General features: G+C 43.0%; 6 protein-coding genes and 1 pseudogene across 11 annotated transcripts; 3 read left to right on the top strand and 4 right to left on the bottom strand.

The window, feature by feature from the left end:
- Positions 1-355: 355 nt before the first annotated feature.
- On the top strand, positions 356-1,982 carry CG8093 (uncharacterized protein). 2 transcript variants are annotated; one of them, NM_001299512.1, is made up of 2 exons: positions 356-534; positions 607-1,982. In NM_001299512.1, the coding sequence occupies exons 1-2, from the start codon at positions 442-444 to the stop codon at positions 1,708-1,710; spliced, it is 1,197 nt and encodes a 398-aa protein (NP_001286441.1). In that variant the 5' UTR covers positions 356-441; the 3' UTR covers positions 1,711-1,982. The 2 variants fall into 2 exon arrangements, with proteins under 2 accessions (NP_001286441.1, NP_611020.1); NM_137176.2 differs by having other exon boundaries at positions 607-1,761.
- Positions 1,983-2,407: 425 nt separating this feature from the next.
- row (relative of woc) lies at positions 2,408-9,515 on the top strand. Of its 3 annotated transcripts, none has more exons than NM_137175.4 (6): positions 2,408-3,435; positions 3,487-4,316; positions 4,375-4,465; positions 4,974-5,797; positions 5,863-6,230; positions 8,243-9,515. In NM_137175.4, the coding sequence occupies exons 1-6, from the start codon at positions 2,553-2,555 to the stop codon at positions 9,090-9,092; spliced, it is 3,846 nt and encodes a 1,281-aa protein (NP_611019.2). In that variant the 5' UTR covers positions 2,408-2,552; the 3' UTR covers positions 9,093-9,515. The 3 variants fall into 2 exon arrangements, with proteins under 3 accessions (NP_611019.2, NP_001260992.1, NP_725441.1); NM_166081.3 differs by lacking the exons at positions 4,974-5,797; positions 5,863-6,230; positions 8,243-9,515 and having other exon boundaries at positions 4,375-4,797.
- Positions 6,256-8,049, bottom strand: Ir51b (Ionotropic receptor 51b; the record flags this gene model as incomplete). Its single annotated transcript, NM_166080.1, has 1 exon — positions 6,256-8,049. One exon carries the CDS (start codon positions 8,047-8,049, stop codon positions 6,256-6,258), a length of 1,794 nt encoding a protein of 597 aa, NP_725440.1.
- Positions 9,516-9,707: 192 nt separating the features above from the next.
- Ir51a (Ionotropic receptor 51a) lies at positions 9,708-11,388 on the bottom strand (annotated as a pseudogene).
- A 187-nt stretch (positions 11,389-11,575) lies between these two features.
- On the bottom strand, positions 11,576-14,789 carry CG11807 (uncharacterized protein). Of its 3 annotated transcripts, NM_001274062.2 has the most exons (6): positions 14,723-14,789; positions 14,211-14,575; positions 13,915-14,148; positions 12,141-13,020; positions 11,867-12,081; positions 11,576-11,807 (listed from the first exon to the last, which is right to left on the bottom strand). In NM_001274062.2, the coding sequence occupies exons 2-5, from the start codon at positions 14,424-14,426 to the stop codon at positions 11,936-11,938; spliced, it is 1,476 nt and encodes a 491-aa protein (NP_001260991.1). In that variant the 5' UTR covers positions 14,427-14,575; positions 14,723-14,789; the 3' UTR covers positions 11,576-11,807; positions 11,867-11,935. The 3 variants fall into 3 exon arrangements, with proteins under 3 accessions (NP_001260991.1, NP_001260990.1, NP_611017.1); NM_001274061.2 differs by having other exon boundaries at positions 11,576-12,081; positions 14,669-14,789; NM_137173.5 differs by lacking the exon at positions 14,723-14,789 and having other exon boundaries at positions 11,576-12,081; positions 14,211-14,535.
- On the bottom strand, positions 13,055-13,849 carry CG42391 (uncharacterized protein; the record flags this gene model as incomplete). Its single annotated transcript, NM_001144199.1, has 1 exon — positions 13,055-13,849. One exon carries the CDS (start codon positions 13,847-13,849, stop codon positions 13,088-13,090), a length of 762 nt encoding a protein of 253 aa, NP_001137671.1. The 3' UTR covers positions 13,055-13,087.
- A 52-nt stretch (positions 14,790-14,841) lies between the features above and the next one.
- On the top strand, positions 14,842-16,977 carry GPHR (Golgi pH Regulator). The gene is made up of 7 exons (NM_137172.4): positions 14,842-15,053; positions 15,115-15,385; positions 15,446-15,671; positions 15,739-15,923; positions 15,983-16,164; positions 16,222-16,407; positions 16,460-16,977. The coding sequence occupies exons 1-7, from the start codon at positions 15,012-15,014 to the stop codon at positions 16,733-16,735; spliced, it is 1,368 nt and encodes a 455-aa protein (NP_611016.2). The 5' UTR covers positions 14,842-15,011; the 3' UTR covers positions 16,736-16,977.
- Positions 16,978-17,333: the final 356 nt, after the last annotated feature.

The following is a 17,333-nucleotide window of genomic DNA, read 5'->3' as shown; positions in this document are numbered from 1 at the left end:
TAGAACTATGTGTAATATTAAATCAATTAATTCTTTTTAACATATTCATTTAATATACTACATTTATTGAGTTTTGTCCTTACCGGCTTAGCATGTCAGTTTACAGACTGATGTGGGGTCTTTTAATGTCCAGTTTGCCGTACGCCCAAAGCAGGAAATACTAATTGCTGATTAACTCTTAGCAATTATACCTAATCAGCAGTTATCAAGATTATAGGAGACCTTATCGCTGATGACCACTAGCCATTCGTTAAATCAACTGGGATCGAAATTCCCACACGATCTATCAGTCTTGGCGAATCAAACCATTTTGCAGGCAAAAATAAACAGTCATAAATTAGGCAGCCAAATCTAGGAATCCTTATCAAGTTCCTGGGGGGCATATAAAAGGCACGGGCGGCCAAGTCAGCGGTCAAAGCACCTGCACCTGTGGAATACAAAATGTTGGTGGTTCAGCTAATTGCGGTTTTTTTAAGTCTGGGCTTGGCTAATGCCCTGCCTGCGGATACGGGGCGCGCCAGTTCGGTGACAACTGTAAGTTTTAGGATGCCATGTTCTTTGGCACCCAAAAGTCCTTACTAACCACTATATTGCTCTACTTTCCAGGTCACCATTGTTAGGGGACACGGTTACGAAATCGAGGAGCACGAGGTGCAGACCTCGGATGGTTACATCCTCACAATGCACCGCATACCGTACTCGAAGAACACTGGGTACGATGGGCCACGCCCTGTTGTCTTCCTTATGCACGGTCTGTTGTGTTCCTCCTCGGATTGGGTTCTTGCTGGACCTCACAGTGGGCTGGCATACCTGCTGTCCGAAGCGGGCTACGATGTGTGGATGGGTAATGCCAGAGGCAACACCTACTCCAAAAGACACGCCAGCAAGTCGCCGCTGCTGCAGCCCTTCTGGAATTTTGAGTGGCACGATATCGGAATCTATGATCTGCCCGCTATGATGGATTACGTCCTTTACTGGACAAATGTGACTCAACTTACGTATGTGGGTCACTCTCAAGGAACCACATCCTTTTTTGTGCTCAACTCTATGATTCCGCGCTTCAAGAGTCGCATTCGATCTGCTCATTTGCTCGCTCCTGTGGCCTGGATGGAGCATATGGAGAGTCCTTTGGCCACGGTCGGTGGACCACTGCTTGGTCAGCCCAATGCCTTCGTCGAGCTCTTCGGCAGCGCCGAATTTTTGCCAAATACACAGCTAATGAACCTGTTCGGGGCTCTCCTCTGCAGCGATGAGGCCATTTCACAGTTCATGTGCACCAACACCCTATTCCTGCTGGGCGGCTGGAACTCGCCATATATCAACGAGACCCTGCTCCCAGATATTATGGCCACCACTCCGGCGGGATGCTCAGTAAATCAGATCTTCCACTACCTGCAGGAGTACAATTCCGGATACTTCCGGCAATTCGACTACGGATCTACGCGCAACAAGAAGGAGTACAGCAGCAAGACCCCGCCGGAGTACGATGTGGAGGGCATCGATGTGCCCACCTATCTCTATTACTCTGACAACGACTACTTTGCTAGTCTGATTGACGTGGATCGCCTTAGGTATACCATGAACCCGAGCGCCCTGAAAAGCGCATATCGCATGCCGGAAGAAAAGTGGAATCATATCGACTTTCTGTGGGGACTGAATATTAAAGAAATTCTTTATGATCGGGTAATTAACGACATAAATAATGCATAAATGTGCGCTGGAAATAAAAAAAAGCGACATACGTTTTTGTGACATTGTGATAAAAAAAGTTCCATTGGTCACCACTTCAACGGGGGCTTTTGGTAGCTAATGAACCGATAATATACGAGTGGTCATAAATTCAAATTGATTTGGTGACACTTCACGGTGACTGAACAACGCAAAACGAACTAGCCTGCTAACATTTTTTGCCTTATAAGTGCACCTGCTAAATACAATGGATTATATTAAGTGTAATATAATAAAATATAAGCTGTACTAGATATTTTTATTTTATTTGCTGATTGTGTACTGTTGAGAAATATTTTGCACTCTTAGTTTGAATTGCGCGCCAACTTTCAGGGATGAAGCATCTTGTAAAATCATCGATAGACTTTCAGCGTTTTTTGTGGTAGTCGATAGTCCGCAACATACTGATCATAGTAAAAAATATCTGTAATGTATATTTAGGTGGGAAAATATATTCATGGCATTTATTTATACGTTAAATCAATTCTTGTTATGATATTCCTTAATTGTAAAAAAATTTTATTCTTGTTCTTATTAGCAGAATATAAAATTGACCAGTTTACGTTAACACTTTTTTTTAAATACAAAAATTTGATTTATATTTGTTTATATTTTAACGAACCGATGTGTGGTGCACCACTGTGCGTGTGTCACGACAATACCCAAGCCGATATTATCGATGTTTTCATCGATGTTATTTACTCGAGCAGGTACATCCACGCAAGGAAAGCTAATTCGAGCGAAAAAAAATTTACTTAGCTCTTAATATTTTTAAAAACAACGCCCTCGCTGGGCCAGTGGTCGGTTAACTAGTTAGCTGTAAGATGACGCGCGTAACGAGAAGTGAAATCTCCCTGGACATGGAGTTCTGGGTGGAGGAGCTGTCGCCGGCACAATTGGCGTACTACGAGAAGATTACTAACGAGCACAACGCGGTGAAGGGTGCACTAAAGAACGCGGTTAGCGCCAACGAGGGCAAGGAGCTGTTTAACGGCCAGGTGTTCCAGGCCTACTCCTTTAAGGGCAAAGTGCTGCAGGAGCTCAAGGAGGCTACGCTGCCCAAAAAACCACCCAAGCCGACGGACTCTCCCTCAACACCCGCCGCCCAAAGCGGTGGCACAGGGCGGGGTCGTGGCCGCCCACCACGACAACCATCCAACATCGCCTACCTGGAGTCCTCCGATGAGGGAGACGACGATATGCCGCTGGCCAAGCGACTGGCGCTGTCTGCAGGCAAAAAAGCAGTGGCCGTGGCCAATGCATCTTCCTCGTTCACCCCGAAATCCAGTAAGAAGGCTGCATCCGCTGCTAGTGGAGGATCTTCTTCACCGGTACCTAAGAGCAGTGGAAAACTATTTAAGGAATCCAAACCGGACATCGAATCGCCGCCGAAGAACTACCGCCCCGCCGAGGTTAATTCGGTGGGCGGTCTGGTGGTGGGCAGCACCGACGAAAGCAAGGATAGCAAAGACGGCAAGGATGGCAAGGATAACAAGATGCAAGGAAAGACATATCCATCTCTGGTGGTGCTAGCAAAGCCTTTTCTCAAGATCAAAGACATGGCTGCCACCCGCAGCAAGCTGGACTCGAAGGTTAAGCTGGTGCTCATGCTTACGCCCAATAAATTCTGCGAGTGGCTGCTCCAGGAGGGATTGCTACGCGCTCAACAGCATTGCATAAACCATCGCAACAACGAGCTCAAATTGGGTAAGAGATATATGATCAACTGAATTCGTTTATTAATGTATTTATATTTAGGAATTTATTCGGATGTGACCAAGTTTCCCTACACTGGTGGCTATGTGTGGATCAGCGAATGTTGCCCCTACCGCTTCGTCTCCGTGTTCAACAATTCCATTTTCGAAGGAGCTCAGCACCCACCCACATTCCTGTTGAAGTTAATTTACCACTGGGCTTGCCAGACCAGTATTCAAAATGTGGTGCAGTGGGTTAAGGTGGACAGTGTTTATATCAAAGGAATCTACACCTGGCTTAGAGCCATTTGCACTTTGGCAGTGCATCAAAAATGCAAGAAGCTGGGCGGTCCCGGCAAGTTTGTGGAGGTGGGTGTTATTTCCCTAGGAACCACATCCCAAGATGGCTCCCAGCGACAAGTGAAAGTTGAGGTTCTGGGCGTCTATGATTATGCGGAGAAGTCCATCCGACTGCGGGCTGTAGAGCCAATCACCGATGGTGATCGTAACTACAAAAAGCGATTCCAGGCCATTCTTGAGCCACTGTCGCGCTGGGTGCACAAGGACAGCACCATTTGTATAGACTTGACTGTCGACAAGATCACCCTCTTCAGCATGGGATTCAAAAATATTGTCCAAGCAGCTGCCACTGACAACACAGCCAAGCACAACAACTCAGCGGTAATGGAATATTTGCGACGGATTGTGCCGCGCATGTTCCAGAACACCCTATCGTTGCTATCTCGCCAGATGATTCAACAATTCCTCGACGAGTTGGTATGGCGAGAGTCCTTTGGTACATATGCCTTGCAGGCATTCAACAATATCATAATACACATTGCCGAGCAGACAAGAGTAACCACCAATGAGACAATCACTCAGCGTCTGTATCAGGTAAGCAGAATCGAAAAATTTTTATTAGCGATTAGCCTTTAATAGCTCTTTCGTTTAGGTGGCAACCAATCCGTTCAAGGACTGGAGTATTTTGCCGGCCAACTACAAGGAGACACCTGCCAATGCTGCTCCCAAGCGCCTCAAGAAACGTTAGTACTATCGTACTTTTGTAGCAAGTTTTTATTTAGGCCGTGAATAGAATAGTGCGTTATGATAATCTGTTAAGTGCCTGCGTTTCTCACTCCAAACTGAAATGTTTTCGTTTTGTTTGATTAGTTTTGGTTAATCGAACCCAACAGCTGAGCTCAGGTCCACTTATTGTGTTATGTGAATTGTGAATTTATATAATCTATATAGGTGAAATGTATCATTGATATATTCACATATGTACAATTTAAGCATTACTTCCTGACATTTCTCGTGTCTAATTATTTTAAAACAACCCCATTAGAGAAACCATAAATAAACTTGCAAGAAATTTAATAACTGTTTTTATTTGATTTCCTTTTTCATTTGGAGTGATAAAACGCAAGAAAGAATTTACTAATTAAATTGATTGGACCCATTCCACCAGATTCAACAAAAATGGACAAATATGTAATGTTTAAGTTTGTATGTTGAGATTACATCTTTTTAAGTTAACATCTTCAATTGCAGCTATCAACGATGCTGACTACGTTGTTTCTAACAAGATTCCCAAGAAGGAAAAGGATCGTGATATAGCATCATCTGGAGTCAAGCGCGGCCGTCCACCGAATGCATTAGGCACCCCACCACCTCAATTGCCAATTAAAAAGGGTCCAGGTCGGCCGCCGGGCAGTACCAACCAGACAAAAGGAGACAGAGCAACGACCTCGTCATCTAAATCACTGTCTAAATCTCTGATAGCTAAAGGCCTTGGTAAAAAACCGAAAGAAAAAGATGAAAAGATTCCAATGGTCATTAAGAAAGAAGAGGATGATCTAAGGGGCTTGGAGGAGCTGTACTATGGAATAAGTGATGGTACGGACGAGTACCACGAGATCTTTCCATATAGCACACCCCGTACGGTTCACAACGAACTGGCCAAGACCGTGGAGTGTCCAATCTGCCTGAACGGCGACTCCTTCGATTCCAATGAGAAACTCCAAACGCATTTAGTATCGCATATTTCGCCAGAGGGTAAGCAGCACCAGTTCCAGTGCCTTTTTTGCTTGGAGAAGCATCCCACCGAGTCGGTTTTGGCCAAACACAACCAGATCATGCATCCAACTGAGACAAAAACGGAGGGTTCACCCTCGTACTACTGCCTAATATGCCAGCAGCGTCACAATTCCCTGCATCTGTTGACGGCTCATTTGCAGAAGGTCCACAGCACCCTGGAACTACCATATTGGTGTCACTCCTGCGGCTATCGATCATCTTCGCACCGCGATTTGGTCAGGCATTTTTATGACGACCACAAGCATCAAAACTTTTTACAGTGCCCCTATTGCTTGGATGTAAGTAGCTGTCATGGTAAAGTAATCTTGTAAAGTTCTCTCTATTAAAAACTGATTCTTTTTAGATTTTCTACTTCTCAAAGCTTGGCGTCGTTAACCAGCTGCGCATAGAACATTACTTCATGCATTTGGACGAGCACATCAACAAGCGTGATCCCTCGCTGCGCTGCCAGAAATGCTCGCTATCCTTCCTCGAGAAGGGGGATCTAAAGCAGCACGCAGTGCAGCATCATGTGAGCATGACTAAGACCAATAGACCGGTGCGTCTCTTACTCAACAACTCGATGTTGATACCACCGCCAAAGATTCGCACCCATCACCGCGAGCAGCCGCCGTTCTCCACCTACAAGCGGCCAGTATTCTTTGCTTTTCTGGAGGGTAAGACCTGTGCCGAGTGCAACACCGATTTCGCCAGCGAGGAGACACATTACACGTAAGTTCAAAAATATTTTATTTACCTAAGCAATAAATCGCCATGGATAAAGGTGCCAGTATTCACAAGAGAAAACCAGAGCTGACAGTATCCAACCAATTCCCAAGACACACCAGCCCAGTCTCAAAGTATCCACATCGATACTTTGATAGCCCAGGACGTTATCTACAAACCTAACGTATCCAGCACGCATGGCATCGTTAAAGTCGGAAACTACCCAGTGATTCAGCAGTCCAGTATCCTGAATCTTCAATATGAAATGGTTAAGGGATGTCTCCAAGTGGCTGTCAACGCGCATTGGATAGCCAATATGTGGAGATCCCAAGCAAGCAGATGAAAAGCGAAAAATCGGCTTAAAGGCATATTGCTGTTGCATGGCAAAAAACTGCCAACGTTCTTCTGTAAAAGGGTACGCGAAGCTGCGATTAAAACTCAGCAAAGCGGACACCTGTTCACTGGCATTTACAGGCACCAAAAGCCGAGATACTTTTTCCACTAATCGAGGTTCAACATGGCGCAGAAATGTGTTAATTTCATACTCCTTGACGAGCACCCTTTGCTGCTGGTGGACAAGCTGATCCATGCTATTTACTTGCTCGCCCACTACTATGGTTGTGAAGAAGCTGTCCAACTCAATGTTGTACCAACTTGTGGACATGAATCCCAGGACTGAAAGTTGTAGGAAAATAATCAAATGGCGCCATGTTGGTCTGTAAATTGTTATAGGGGGGCTGATAAAAAGTATCTTGCTTATCGCATCTAGAAAATTCAATCCCAAGCGTTGCGGCCAAGAACTTTTATTGAGTTTCGGGCTTATGCAATAGAGAATTCCAGTGATGTAGAAAACTGCGAATAACAGAATATACCAGCTGTACAATTGGAATGGTCGCAATAGGTACATGTGCCTTGGAATCTCATTTCTCATGGGCACAATCAAGCAGTTTGGATATATTAGTAAGGGGTAACTCTTGGTTGCTGTTGGGGGTGTGAAAACGTACGGGTGCAAAGAGATTTCCAATTGACCGTCTATAATCAACTGCACAATGTGGTTCATATTCACACTAGTTGTTGGGTCTAGATTCTCATCTGGATTGGTCAAACGCAGCGAGGCATTATAGTGATCCAAATATTCCACGAATGTGCGATATGCGTATCCCAGCACCTTTCTGCTCTTCGTTAATGGATCGTGCACATGAAACACTCTCGGAATATCATTTTCCGCCGGAGTGGATACTACATATCCATGGAAATTCCTTGCTGCATGTGGAAATAGCGGTTCCGTATGAATATCGAGTTTGAAAAAACGCATCGCCGGATACGGAGTGTAGGAATAAAGCTGATCCCTTTGCAGGACAAGAACGTTGAGGAATTGATATTGCCATAAGGCGTTGAATATTGATTTAATAGCACCTTGCGAGCCACTTCTTTGATTACGCAGAATGATGATCAATCGAATGCGACGGAGTTTTCGTAGATTTCTATCCAGAGTAAGCCACATGATATCATGTTTATCATGACAAAAGAACAAAGCTATGCCATTGTATCTAGTGATTTTAAAATGACCAAGGGGTCTTATATGTTCAGGTTGGAGAAATAAATTCATTGTCAAGCTAGTAACTCCCATTGTTTGATGGAGCCAAATAATCAAGTCGTTGAGGTCGCCTCCTTGCGTATTATGTCCGACGAATATTGGTGTATTTATCCACGGCTCCCGTGTAGAGATGAGACTTAGAACGGATTTCAACAATGTCACATTGTAAGCAGCGTTTGTTAGCGCCAGTAATAAAATAACGACCAATAAGGTTAACACTTTGCACATGGTGGTTGATTCAATTGTGACAAGCCAGAACCGCGGGTTGAGGTTTATAAGTCAGCAGCTAATTGATTTAATAGTGGCTGATTGATCTCTTGGGGAAAACTCATTAGAATGTGTGAGGCAATAATTTGTAATAAAAGGTTTTGGCGCTCTACGCACTCATTTAATCACTTTTTTATATTAAATCTTTTCCCAGTGGTTGGCTACACTGCGTTAAGTGCAATTATCAGACATGTTGCGAGCGAGCGCAATTCCGTCATGGCGTGGAATGTAATGGAAACTTTGTGGACGCCATGGAAGTGAATATGCCACAGGAGATGCACTGCATCTGCGGCTTTGCCACCGGCAACGGCAACAAGATGGCTCAGCACTTGGCAAATTGTGGACTTAGCACCTGCTACCCAAGTTTGGAGGCTGCCAGTGAGAATGCCGTCAAGCGTAATATGCTGGACATGTTGGGCCTGGTTCGACGCGATGGAGAAACCTCTGGTGAAGGTGCAGATATTAGCGAGACTGCTGATGATGTCGCGGATCAGAGCTCCGACATGTTGCCGCCGCAGGAGGACCATCATTTGCAGCAACACCATCAACAGGTGGGACATCAGCAACAGATGCAGGGACAGCCGAATGAACCGCAAGCGGAACTTCAACAGGAATACTTGTCGGCGCCAGTTGAGCATGAGCCCGTGCAGAATATGCCAGTACATCAGAGCATGCCGGTGCAGCAGACCGGTCCAATACAATTTGGAGAAATGGAGGCGGCCCCAGTTTTGCTGGATACCCAGCAGCAGGTACAACCCACCCCGGATTATGCTCAAGTTTCGGTGGTGCAACAGCACCAACAGCAACAGCCCTACGGACTAAGCAACTACGGCCAAAGCTCTTTAGCCACGGATATCGACATGCCACTGATTGGAGAGCTCTCTGAGCCAAATGCTCCACCCACGCCCCAGTTCCTGGGCGAGGTGCACACGCCCATGTTCGATGCAGTCGCTGCCGCCGAGCAGCAGCACTATCACGCCCAGCACCATCACCATCCGCAATGATACAAGCCCCACGGAAAGCTCAAATCACGCGACTATACCCTTCACTGGCAGAACTATTAGTTAAAGTTCATTCATATTCATCGCACATTGGCCATATCCCGAATTCCGTATCACCAATACGAAGGCAAATAAATTGTATAGCACCTATTTATGAATTGTATATTGGCCCCTTTTAAAATTAATGAAACATCATAAATGAAATCTCAGTTGCACAAGGGATTTGAATGCTGGATGTGAGTTGGGATTTTCAAAAGATCCGTTTTGAAAGGCGTAATCAATCCTCTGCAATGGGATCTTTATCTTTACATCTAAAATATCTTTCAATTCATTTGAATATTGGAACCTTATTAATTGTAAATGACAAACAATTTAAATTGTAAATGACAAACAATTTGTAAGTTTAAAATATACCTTCATATCCTTAATTACGACTTTTATTTGTTTTGTATTGAAAAGTTTGTGAATTCTTGAATACCACGCACACATGTGGTCTACGCAATTTCGTTTAATTGGCATGAATTCAAATTATGGTAAAGTGGGAGGGCACAAAATATTTTATTGACAGGTAAGGTAACCATTATTGTAATAAGGTTATTACAACGCTAATTATGTGAATTAGTGGTAAAAGCGCCAGCGCTCGCAAAGAAAAATCAAGGTGGATAGCAGCCACCCACATAGGAGTACTGCCCACCGCAGGCGCAAGGAATCGACATCTAACGAGTGAAATCCTAGGAAGTTTTCCAGAAGTCGAACATAGCCAGCGCGCATTGCATCGTTAAAATCGGATACTACCCAGTGCCGCAGAAGTCCTGCGGCCTGGATCCGCATGATGAACATGTTCAATGACGACTGCAGGTGGCAGTCACTTTTCATGGGATAGCCTATAATCGGGGAGCCCAGGCATGCCGATGAGAATCTGAAGATTGGCTTGAAGGCGTATTGCTGTTGTAGTGAGAAGAACTCCCATCTCTCCAGGGTGAAGGGGTAGGCATAGCTCCGATTGAATCCCAGAAGAGCGGACACCTGCTCACTGGCATTCACGCCCACTAATAGTTGCGCTACTCCGTCCACCAAATCTGGTTCCACATGCCGTAAGAATGTACTGACTTCGTAATATTTTACAAGTACCTTTTGCTGTTACTGGATGAGCTGCTGCATGCTGTCCACCTGCTCGCCCACTACCAAGGTGGTGAAGAAGCTGCCCAACATAATGCTGTAGAGGTTGGTCACCACAAAGCCCAGAATACTAAGGTGCACCGAAACTATAAAATACCTCAGGGATGGGTTGTAAATCCTGGAGGGAGAGCATATATTAATTATTCGGCTGATGCTATCTAGGATGTTGAGGCCAATCCGCTGATCCCAGGTGCGGTGCAGCAGACCAGGCTGAATGTAGTAGAGCACTCCGCTGATATAAATTACAGAACCGAGCAGTAGTATCCAGCTTGATTGGTTGAGAGGCAATAGTAGATACATGTAGCGAGATATCTCGTTCCTGACCGGAACAATAAGACAATTGCTAGCTATTAGAAGGGGATAACTGTTATCTCCCATATTTTCCGGAACGTCTACATACGGATGCAGGGAGATTTCTAATTGGCCATCCACAATCTGATTAATTATCCGACCCATATTCACGCTGCTGTTGATGGCATGCTCCTGCTGAGAATTACTGACATGTAAAGAGGCATTGTAGCGATGCAGGTACTCCACAAATGTGCGATATCCAAATCCTCTGATCTGCTTGCGTCCGGTTTTCTTGTCCTTCACGAAAAACACTCGCGGAATGTCGTTTTCCACTGGGGTAGACACCACATAGCCTTGGAAATTTTTGGAACTGAAAGTGCCACAGTCTCTTAAACGTGCTCATTATAGCTTTGCTGGATGAACTTCGTTTGTCTGATAGAATCACAATAAGGCGAATACCACGTAATCGTCGAAGTCTCTTATCCATATTAAACCAAATCAATTCATGGGAGCTTTGGCAAAACAACAAACCAAGCGAATTATCTGCATTTATGTTAAAGTGACCCAGAGCGTTTTCGTTTTTGGCTGAAGTAGATGTATCCACTGTATGACAAGTTACTTCCATCGTATTTTGAAGCCAACTCATCAAGTTATTCAGGTCATCCGAATTACAATGTCCGCCTAAGAAGATGGGGGTATTTTTCCAATTCTCCCTGCCGCGGATGACTGTCAGCACCGATCTCAGCAAAGTCATGTTATGACCTCTTCTATGGGGTTCCATCTGGGCACGAGTGAAAAGCAATAGGAACAATACCAGAACGTTGTACATGGTGGTTAACTGTGCATTGGCTTCTTGAAATCCTTGCATCTGACTTATAAGTTAGGCAATAATTGAAATAATTGTACATAATCAAGACTGATTGGTCCTATCAATGATCAAAAGCTAGGAAAATTGTTGCAATGCTTCCTTCTGAACTATGTTATACAATTTCATAATTAATTACGAACCTTTTTTTGTCGAGATATATAATTTATTTGATTTACTTAACTTATTTGTTTGGAAGTGAGCATTGAATTATTGCACATCAAGGGGGACAGAAATGATAAAACATATACATTTAGAGTTTGGCTGAATACGGGGAATTTTACAAACATGGAAATTTACAAATCACTTTGAATAAATTAAAATTACTTCTAACGTGGGAAATATCCTTGAAAGAAATCTTTAAACCGTTTAAAGTCCACAACCTTAGGAAAATAATATTTGTTAATAGGGTTTAGTTGCAAGAAATATCAATAGGCAATACTTATAAAAGAAGATAAGATTTAAAATTTCGTTCGCAGATTTGTCTATATATGGAATCGATAAAGAAGGATCACTTTTGTTGCTGACGTTGCTTTGATTGCAGAAGGGCGGACAATACCAAAGCAGTATCTAGCTCCTGCTGATTACCAGGTTCGTTGTCCAAAGATATTTCAGCAGCACGTTCGTGAAATCGAGCAAGGACGCGAGAGCGATAGTCTGCACATTCGTAAAATGTAGTATACAAAACTGAAATTATAATCATTTTCAAAACTCACCCACACTGCCCGCCAGCGGATTTCCAGTAAGTCGAAGGGTCTCTAGAAGCGGAAGATTGGCGACATGATTAACTTCATCAAGCTCCTCGATCTGATTGGAACTAAGGTCCAGGTTAACCAGTGAAAGTAGTTTTCGCAGACCACTTAGTGTCTTGATTTTGTTCTGAGCTAGCTTCAGAGTGACTAGGTTTCCCATCGTCAAATGCCAGTCCACACACTCTGCTATAAGATTCCCAGATAGCGAAAGCAATTGGAGTTGAGGAAGTTCGGCCAGATTTTGGACGGTCCGTATTCGATTCTGGTCAAGGATTAGGCGTCTGAGTTTTGGAGCTGTTCGTACACTGCCATCGATTTGGGTTAGCAAATTGCCTGTCAGGTCGAGTTCTGTTATCTCTTGCCACGCATCCGCACTGACCAAGGCACTACCATTAGAAGTGGAGGGACCGGAACCGGAGGGGGATGCAAGGATAGTCTCTGGCAGCAGGCTTGGCACATCGCAGTGCTTGTGCAGATTGTCGCAGAGCAGGACTTGATTTATGTTCTGTATGGTTGTGTTATGAACACAGATTGTCTGGAGAGTCGGCTTCAGAAGTTCGATGTCCACAATGTTTTCGGTAGACAAGGCCGAAAATTTGAGCGTCTTGAGATTGCGAAAGGCATTTAGATTAAAACTTAGTCTGTTCGGAATAATATTGCTGCGATCGATTGGCACATCAACCGTATTGTAATCCTGGGCATAGCTAGCATTGTCCTTGACCGGGGTGACCACCAAAGCGACAAGTTGTGTGCAAAAGTCCAGCACGTGCGAGAAGTCGTACTTTCCACCGCGATCCAGGCTCGGTGGGCAGGGAAGACTAAGCCGCTCACTAATAGCGTAGACCTAGTAGAAAGGGGAAAAAATAAAAAACAATCTTAGAATAAGTAGTATAAGTATATTTTATATTGATTTAAGCTGCCATTGCAGCCTTGGTGTTCTTTAAAGGAAATAGTTCTTTTTCTTCTTTTGCTAGAAACTTCATCATCAATTTGTAAAGTAAAGCTATCCCCAGATATTTTCTCTCCTTATCCGATAAACTTCGAGCTCGACCATAGTAAAAACCCAATCGTCGGTTAGTCAAGTGATTCATGCCGAGAGCATCAATGATAGATGCCTCACGAGTTTGCGCATCTTGTGACGAGATTCCCTGAAAAGCGCGTATTAGTAAGACTCCACGATTTGCCTTCCATATGGACACAATTAACGCCAATTTGGGATCTTTTACTAATGTGATGTTGTTGGTTTCATCTACCAGTTTCTGGGCGTTTTTTAAATGAACGTAGGGGCGGGTGGCCTTGCCTTTGCCTACATAAAATATTGCTCTTAGAAAGGTATACCAAACATCCATTAAGTGAAGTTGACTGGCCCGTTCTTTTAGATTATTTGTTACTCGAGGATCCAGTAATATGTAGTTAAAATAATGTCGATTAATACAGTCATTATCTCGGTACCACTTACTATGTTGTCGAACAAACTTTATAAGGTTACTGATATTCTTAAAATTGCTCTCAGAATTTATGGTATTTTCCAGCTCTGTAGAAAAATTTGTGTGATGCTTGTGGAGGGTACCCAGGGAGTAACTAATGGGTCTAGCTTTAACTTTGCTTTTAAAGTTATTTCTAAGCTGCAAAGGGATGGTTTGGATAAAGTTGAATACTAATAATTTTGACATTTTTTCTGTATATTCGAACTTAACAAAAAACGCAAAGGAAACACTTACATATAATTATATCTTACCTCTAGGGCTGAAAGGTTGTATTCCTTCTTGGAGCTGAGCAGAGCATCACCGCTTTCATTGAACAGCTTGGCAAGATCTTGTAGCAGATAAATAATGTCGTACTTGTTAAAGTCCAGAAACTCGGCCAGAGCTCGCGGCAGTTCTGTACGGAAGTAGATGAGAAGCTCCTGAAGATAAATTTCCAACTGTTCACGACGTTGCTCCAAAAAGGAGGGCTGCTTGTTTCCAACTAGCTGAAAATAGGAAATTATTCATAACTTACATACGTATGTGTAATAAATGTTTGGGGGCGTACCTTCTTCGGCGGCAGCAACTTCTTACTGATGGAGATCTCGCCAACCAGCTTCTCGTGAAGATTTGCAAAGTCCCGATAACGGCGCTCCACCAGCCATTCCACCTTGCCCACTCGCACCTTGATATCGTAGTAGGTCACTCCGCCGCTGGAACTCTCGTTGCTAAACTTTGGAACCGTCACCGTGGTGTCCGCATGCTGGCGGTAATAGCAAGCCATCGCAGTCCTTTCCGCTTCCCTGAGATTTGGTCGAACATCTGGATCCGCATCCAGCAAGTAATCATTTAATAAACATAGTCCAATCAGCCAGTATTGCCAGCAGTGCTGTCAGAGGTCGATGGACATTTGGCCATTAAGCCAATAAATGGCTATAGCCAAGAGGTGATTTAATGGGCAAAGCGTTATAATAATAAAATAAAAAATAAAATTTAATTCTTAATTTCAAAAAGTAAACTATCTACCTAATTGTGGCAATTTTCTTTAATGTTTCAATCGCTATTATTATTGTGCATTACCTAAACAAAGCTAAATTTAGAAACAAGAATATTAAAGTGACACCACTGCAATCGCATTAATTAAATACCAAACGGTATATTTTGTCAGTATGAAAACATCCCTTCCTGACGTGCTATCGAATTATCGATTGCTTGTCTTTCGGCTTTTTTGTTTATATTTGCTTGTTGGCATTTTCAGTTCCCAGAACAATTCTTTTTAAAGTTAATTAGCTTAACTAAGCAATGCCAGTAACAAGACAATCTGGAAAGTAATTGACATATCCGATCTGAAGGCAGACAAGGCATTAAAATGGCCTTCCTGGGCGACTGTGTTATTGTGTTCGTGTCGCAGGCAAGTGGAAGTCTCAATTTGGACATGTTAAGTAGAATAACTTTATTGAAATATATTTCAGATGATATTCTTCGCCGGCGGCTGGCTGTTTTTCAACAAAGAACTCTTCAAGCACTATGAGATACGACATATATCCGTTCAGTTGATTTTTTCATCCACATTTGCCTTATCCATAACCATGTTCGAGTTGATCATATTCGAAATCATCGATGTTCTGGAGTCCAGTTCAAGGTACTTCCATTGGCGACTGGGTCTCACGTTACTACTCTTTATGACGACGGCTGTGATACCCATTTACATTTGCTACTCCGTGATACACAGCATTTCTTTCTGTAAGTCCATCTCAGTGCATCCTAAATTTTACCGCAAATAACTTTTTATTTTCTTTTCAGTTTCCGATAAATGGGTCCGAATTCTGACCACATTCTGTTGGTTCATCTTTATATATGGGCTTTGGCGGATTGGTGACCCCTTTCCTTTGCTGAGCGCTTCCCACGGAATCTTTACGATCGAACAGGGCGTTTCCCGGATTAGTGTGATTGGGGTCACTGTAATGGCCATACTTTCTGGCTTTGGTGCCGTCAATTATCCGTACACCAGTATGTCCTATTTCATCAAGTAATGCGTTGCCTTAAATTCCATCTTATCTCTGTTTAACTTTTCTTTTTTTTCTATTGTTTGGCAGGCCAGTGTCTCGGAATGATATCATCTGTTTTGAAAGGCGTTTGGCTTTGACAGTAGAAATGCTGTCGGCCAAAAAGCGGAAGATTGCCATGGCCATCTATAATCACAACAAACTGAATCCTTCCAAACCCAGAATTTGGGATATGCTTGCTTCTGCGGTCCAGCGCAACACGAACAGTGGCGAAGGTTGTTATAGATGATATTCTGTGATCTATATGCCTAATTTTTTCCCTTAATTTCTTCAGACATCAATCAATTAAAACAGGAAGTGTATGGCTTGGAGGAGCTATTACGCTCTGTTTTCTTAGAACTTAGTTCATTGAAAAACATGGAAGAACGCCAAAGATGGTCTCAAACATTGAAGGGAAAGTACTTCAATGTACTAGGACATTTTTTTAGTGTTTATTGTGTTTATAAGATATTTATGGTAGGTCTATAATTAAACAACTTTATAGTTTCGATTAAAAATACGTTTATTTAACAGTGTTGCATCAACATTATCTTCGATAGAGTCGGTCGCAAGGATCCAGTCACACGAGGCCTTGAAATTGCCATACACTGGTGCGGCTTTAACATTGACTTTGCGTTCTGGAATCAGCATATATCATTTCTGCTCGTCGGCTGCATTGTGATCACCTCGATTAGAGGTTTGTTGCTAACGCTGACAAAAGTAAGTGCCACAATTTCTTATGTTTAACTTATGCTATAATATATTTTTGTAGTTCTTTTATCGCATTTCATCGAGCAAGTCGAGCAACATCATAGTACTTATTTTGGGCCAGATCATGGGCATGTACTTCTGTTCCTCAGTATTGCTGATGCGCATGAACATGCCAGCCGAGTATCGTGTGATCATCACCGAGGTTCTAGGAAATCTGCACTTCAACTTCTACCATCGTTGGTTTGACGTAATATTCCTGGTCAGCGCATTGACCACCATCATTGTTCTATATCTGTCACGCAAGCCAGTTCGCGTGGACGATTCCGATCTGAACTGATTTAAACTTGAGCGCTTCTGAGAGCCATTAGCCTCTCATTTTAGGATAACCCGAAACGATTTAGAATCAGTTAGCCTAATTATTGCAAGCTTTAAGTTATATATATCCGTGTATATACCAGTGTGTATGTATATATTTAATGCACATTAAGCTAACTTACTGTATAACGATGCACAAAAATCAAAGTAACATTTGTTTGATTAAGTGAAATAAAACAACAAACTGTTTGTCTCTGAAAAGGGATATTTATTCGAAGCTTAAATATCCCTGCCTTAAGCTTTAAAAAAGCTTTCCAATGCTTAATATAGGTCTTTGGGTTACTTTTACCAGTTGCCTGTTGGTGTAAGGTTGGCTCAATTTTGAGTGAGTTGCGCTTTAACATTTGAGCAGTTACAATTTTTACAGTATTTCATAACCAACGTTCCATTGTCTTAGAACATTACTCAGTAGTTCCTCGAGGAATGAAAACTGAAGGAAAACTCAGGGACAACTTGATGGGTGGGAGGCTAGGCTAAAGAAGTGCAAATGGGCAGGACTAGGTTCAATAGAATGGTGTACCATAAACAAAAAGTATTTTTATTTTAATATCAACCTTTCA

Source organism: Drosophila melanogaster, chromosome 2R, assembly GCF_000001215.4.
Source record: "Drosophila melanogaster chromosome 2R".
NCBI lineage: Eukaryota > Metazoa > Arthropoda > Insecta > Diptera > Drosophilidae > Drosophila > Drosophila melanogaster.
Note: the sequence above shows the minus strand (reverse complement) of the source record. Positions and strands in the feature narration are given on the sequence as shown.

What these genes read in the sequence shown, in the direction of transcription:
- CG8093 (NM_001299512.1), top strand. Translation starts at nt 442, where the DNA reads ATGTTGGTGGTTCAGCTAATTGCGGTTTTTTTAAGTCTGGGCTTGGCT. An exon ending in GCGCCAGTTCGGTGACAACT is followed by an intron (nt 535 to 606) that starts GTAAGTTTTAGG and finishes TCTACTTTCCAG; the next exon opens with GTCACCATTGTTAGGGGACA.
- row (NM_137175.4), top strand. Translation starts at nt 2,553, where the DNA reads ATGACGCGCGTAACGAGAAGTGAAATCTCCCTGGACATGGAGTTCTGG. An exon ending in TCCCAAGCGCCTCAAGAAAC is followed by an intron (nt 4,466 to 4,973) that starts GTTAGTACTATC and finishes CTTCAATTGCAG; the next exon opens with CTATCAACGATGCTGACTAC. An exon ending in AGTGCCCCTATTGCTTGGAT is followed by an intron (nt 5,798 to 5,862) that starts GTAAGTAGCTGT and finishes GATTCTTTTTAG; the next exon opens with ATTTTCTACTTCTCAAAGCT.
- CG11807 (NM_001274061.2), bottom strand. Translation starts at nt 14,426, where the DNA reads ATGGCTTGCTATTACCGCCAGCATGCGGACACCACGGTGACGGTTCCA. An exon ending in ACAACCTTTCAGCCCTAGAG is followed by an intron (nt 13,021 to 13,914) that starts GTAAGATATAAT and finishes CCTTTCTACTAG; the next exon opens with GTCTACGCTATTAGTGAGCG. An exon ending in TCCGCTGGCGGGCAGTGTGG is followed by an intron (nt 12,082 to 12,140) that starts GTGAGTTTTGAA and finishes ACGAATGTGCAG; the next exon opens with ACTATCGCTCTCGCGTCCTT.
- GPHR (NM_137172.4), top strand. Translation starts at nt 15,012, where the DNA reads ATGGCCTTCCTGGGCGACTGTGTTATTGTGTTCGTGTCGCAG. An exon ending in AGTATGTCCTATTTCATCAA is followed by an intron (nt 15,672 to 15,738) that starts GTAATGCGTTGC and finishes ATTGTTTGGCAG; the next exon opens with GCCAGTGTCTCGGAATGATA. An exon ending in TGTTGCTAACGCTGACAAAA is followed by an intron (nt 16,408 to 16,459) that starts GTAAGTGCCACA and finishes ATATTTTTGTAG; the next exon opens with TTCTTTTATCGCATTTCATC.